At 38.0% G+C, this 4,566-nt stretch overlaps 1 protein-coding gene across 1 annotated transcript; it reads right to left on the bottom strand.

Moving 5' to 3' along the window:
* Positions 1-701: 701 nt before the first annotated feature.
* On the bottom strand, positions 702-4,312 carry LOC101981427 (methyl-CpG-binding domain protein 3-like 1). The gene is made up of 2 exons (XM_013346128.2): positions 4,242-4,312; positions 702-1,283 (listed from the first exon to the last, which is right to left on the bottom strand). Exon 2 carries the CDS (start codon positions 1,263-1,265, stop codon positions 702-704), a length of 564 nt encoding a protein of 187 aa, XP_013201582.1. The 5' UTR covers positions 1,266-1,283; positions 4,242-4,312.
* Between the last annotated feature and the right edge of the window lie 254 nt (positions 4,313-4,566).

The following is a 4,566-nucleotide window of genomic DNA, read 5'->3' as shown; positions in this document are numbered from 1 at the left end:
CGGGGGGCGGTGGCGGGGAGGAGGCGGAAATCCTCAATAAATAAATAAATTAAAAAAAAAATAAATCTCTCACAGTGGGCCCAAGTTTGGTTCCCAACACCAGTGCATGATGGCTTACAACTGCCTATAGCTACAATTCCAGAGAATACAAAACCTTCTGGTCACTTCATGTACCTCTTCTCATGTGCACATAGCAATACATAGACACACATAATTAAAATAATTTGCTATGTATATGCTTTCATCTATGTCTATGTATTGTGTGTATACCTAGTGTCTGTGGAGATCAAAACAGAGCAATGGATCCCCTTGGAACTGAAATTATAGATAGTTGTAATCTGCTATGTAGATGTGGGGGAGTTATACCTGGCCAGTGAACTTCATCACAGAGCCATCTCTCTAGCCCCCAAAATGATTTTAAAAAATAATAATTACTGGTTGGGTGATGTAGGTCTATGGTAGAGTATTCACCTTGTATGAGTAGAAAGTTGGGTTTGACCTTCAATACAGAGAAAGAGGTGGGTAGAATAAGAGAAAAATAATAATTATCATTTATATATTTTTCATTGAACAAAGAATTTTATTGAAGTGTTGTTAAGTTTAAAGTTTCAACTCTCATAACAAGAGACACTGCAAAGAAGTATTAAAACAATTCTGCATTCCATCTGCAGTATCTTCTCCCCAGCTTCTCCTCCCTGTATTTATAAGGTTGTCTTCTTTGACCCCCTCACTTTCTCTGCCTCGTTTGCTAGCCTGTGTGCAACCATGGCAACTGCCAGTCTTTCTCTTGCTCTTTTCACTTTCTTTTCCTGTTTGCTAATATCTTCTTCAGTGACGAGAAATTGATTGGAAAGGTTCTGTGGGATACCTGCTTCTGGAATCGTGTCTGCCAAATGTGAAGATGACTCATGGGTGGACCTACAGTCAACACTGTTGGCTTGAGTCTCTGAAACAGATGCGTCTGTGCCTCCAGGTCTAAGATCTTGCAAAGCTTTGGCAAGATCTGAGGTGCTCAAAAGTTCTCCTGCACTGCTGTAGGCCTGGAGTCCTTGTAGTCTCTTCTGCCAGCAGGCTTGTTGGGGCTTGACCAAGGTCTCCTCCCACTGATGATATCTTACCTCATTGCCCACATGGGATGTGATTCTAGTGACTGGCCTCTTGAATGTGTAATTGGACATCCTCAAGGGGATTGAGGCGTGTAAACAAGGCTTTGGCTTTGATAGGTTCTCCCAGTCACACTGCTTCCTCTGTGAAGTCTTGCCCATCTGACTCCTTTCTTAACCCTATAAGCATAAGTCATAAAATTGGATAAATTTAATGAAGGCTGTCTCCTTGTATTATCCATGTGATACTTACCAATTATAAATGCTGCTTTTAACCTCCACCTTCCCTCTCTCCCTCTGGTAATAAGTTTGGAACATCATTGAACAGAGCTAAGTTGAGCACAAAAAGCTCAAAATCTAAATTCTCCAAACACTTGGCAAAACTCCCTCCTTACTTGGGTGTATTTTTCTTCTTTCTGAATGCACAGCCAACTGCTTGAGACCTCATATTCCCTCTCATGATACACAGTCCCCAGTCTTCCTCTAAGCCTCAATTCTGCCATCCTTGTGTGTTGTTTGATGATGGATTTCTTATGAACCACTTGATTTTCATAGCTTCTTTAACATTTAAATAAACAGTGAAATTAGATCCTAAGAGCCCAAGGTCGTGAAAGAATGCTATAGAACAGCATTTCCTGGGCACAACACGGTCACTGCAATCAAGAACTCACAGACACTCTAATTACTTGCCACAAAACCTGTACAAGGTCAGGCCAGCCAACATTCCAACATAGCTGTAGTAGAAGCTCAGTGCACTAATGGCTGCCGAGGGAAGAACAGTGAGTTTTCTTCGGGTATGTGGCCTCTGATGGATTGCTCCAGTGAATGGCCCTATATCCATGCATGCACATACTGGAAGAACTAATAGCTTTCAGTCAGTTGAAAAAGGACATGGAGTTGAAAGGGAGAAGTGATAAGGATATTTGGGTAAAGCTGGGGGTAAAATGGAGCATGATATGATTGATACATTTCATGCATGTATGAAACTTTCAGAGAATAAATATGTATTTTTAAAAATTAAGAGCAAAACTACCAACAATATCACTACAAAACCTGAGACATTAATCAACCCAAAAGGTCATGTTCAAAATAAGTAATTTAGAAAACCTATTCACAACAGAGCAGAAAAAAAAGAAAGAAGTACAGATGGACAGAAGGAAGAAAGGAAGGAAAGAAATAAATAAATGTATTCACTCATTAACAGATTTTAATTTCTAGTGGGCTTTGCTAGAGTTTATGTAACAGATAGTACATGGAACATAAATATTTCTCAAAAACAAAATTGACTCTGGAATACTTAGCTCCAGTATTAATTTACTAATTTTTATTCACGTACATTAACTGCACAAAGGGGTATCACTGTAGCATTTCCATATTCACAAAGAATCGCCACCACTGCTATTGTTCTTTAGTACTTAGCAGCCTTTTCTCCCTCCTCCTCTTCCCATTTCCTTTCTACACCTCTCATGTTTCCCCTTTCATGTTATATTCTTTTTATTTAAAACACACCTCCCATGTTGAGGTGACTCTGAAGGTAAGGGGCCTTGTTGCTGAACCCGATAGATAACCTGAGCACCGGCTCTCATGAGCTATCCTTTGACCCTCACATGCTTGGTATGGCAAATATATGCACACACTCCCCATACTCAAAAGAACACAAATATCAAAACTGCTTTAAATAGTTTCCACATGAGAGGAAACATGGTATTTGTCTTTTCTTTGGGATGTGTATGTGCAAAATGTGTGTGCTTACATCTTTGCATGTGGGTGCACAAGGTCACTTGTGCCTTTGGGGACTGGAAGTTGATTGATTTATTTATTTATTAAGGCAGATTCTCTCCTTGAACCAACGGAAGACCAATTCTGGGTAGTCTAGCTAGCTAGCTTGACAATGAGATTCATTATTTCTGCCTCTTCAGTGATGGAATTACAGGTAGCCACCACATTTGCCTGTTTGGTATTTTTGTTTGTTTGGTTTGGTTTGGGTTGGGTTTTTTCAATGTATTTTATCTTTGAAATTATATTACATCATTTCTCCCTTCCCTGTCCTCCCACTAGGCCCGCATATACCTCTCCTCTCTTTTAATGAAAAAAAATTTTTTTCATTAAAATATACTTATATTCCTAAATGTTGGCTCAATTTTTTTTTGGTTTTTTTTTGCAATAAAAATACATTTATTCAATTGCCTGCCTTCCCTCCCCATTCCAGTTCTTTTCAAACTATAATTTGACTCTAAGTTATTTTCTATTGGTTAGTGATGTTGGCTCGATTTTTATGTGGGTTCTGGGGATTCAAACTCCAATTCTCATAATTGCACAGCAGAGCCATCTCCCCAGCCTGGTATTTATCTTCCCAAGCCTGATTTATTTCACTGAAAATAATGTGTGGTCTCTAGTTCTATCCACTGTCCTGCAATTGGCACACTTTCATTCTATTTTATGACTGAGTAACAGTCCGTTGTGTAGGGGCTGACTATAGAGCTCAGTTGGCATGCCTAGCATGCACAAGACCATAGGTTTGATCTCCATAAAACGAAGTATGGTGATGCAGATTGGTAATGATAGCACCTGGGATATGGAAGAAGGAAAATGAAAACTTTAAGGGCTTCCTCAGTTACACAGTTTGACACCAGCCTGGGCTATATGAGACCCTGTCTCAAAAATAAAAATTTCAGTTGGCTAAATATGCCACATTTTCTTTATCCATTCATATGATTATGGGCATCTGGACAGATTCTACAATTTGACTTCTTTGGAAATTGTTCTTTTAGATTAACATACAAGGTACAAACATTTACAGGAGAGTATGCTCCTGTAGCACATATATACACTGTGTTAGGATTAAATCAAGCATTTAACCATCTCAGCATTTACCATTTCTATGTTGGGAAGCTTCAGATTTCTCTTTCCTAAGTTCTTTATAATATTTATGAAATATTGTGAATTATAGTCACAATATTAATATAGAATATAAAAGAATTATATTCTGCTATAGAATATATTCTTCCAGTGTAACTTTTGTACCCATTATCCAAGCTCCTTCTTCCTGATCCCATGTCAATACTCAATTTTACAGTCTGTGATCGCAATAATTGCATTGGTATTACTGAAAAATTCTTTTCATTTTATCTTACATACCTTGTAAAACTTCAAATTAGGAAGAATATTATCATTACCATGCCACAGTTATTGCTGGTCTTATGATACCTGATGAAAAAACACACAACATACTATTTTGGTGCAACTATAAATATAAAAATTTGACATTAACATGGCAAAAGGTGTTAGTCTATCAAGTCACTGAATTTACCTTAAACCTGTTTGATACATTCTGAATTTTTACTTTTTGTCATTTCCACTTGCAATTCCTCTTTCTGCTGCTGTGATAAAATACTCTGGTAAAAACAATGGATAGGAAAGAGTTCCTATTATAGCCCACCACTGCCAGGAAGTCAAGGCAGAT

This window comes from Microtus ochrogaster, chromosome 5, assembly GCF_000317375.1.
Source record: "Microtus ochrogaster isolate Prairie Vole_2 chromosome 5, MicOch1.0, whole genome shotgun sequence".
Taxonomy (NCBI): Eukaryota; Metazoa; Chordata; class Mammalia; order Rodentia; family Cricetidae; genus Microtus; species Microtus ochrogaster.
The sequence above is the reverse complement of the archived record's forward strand: the minus strand, read 5'-3'. Positions and strand labels throughout refer to the sequence as shown.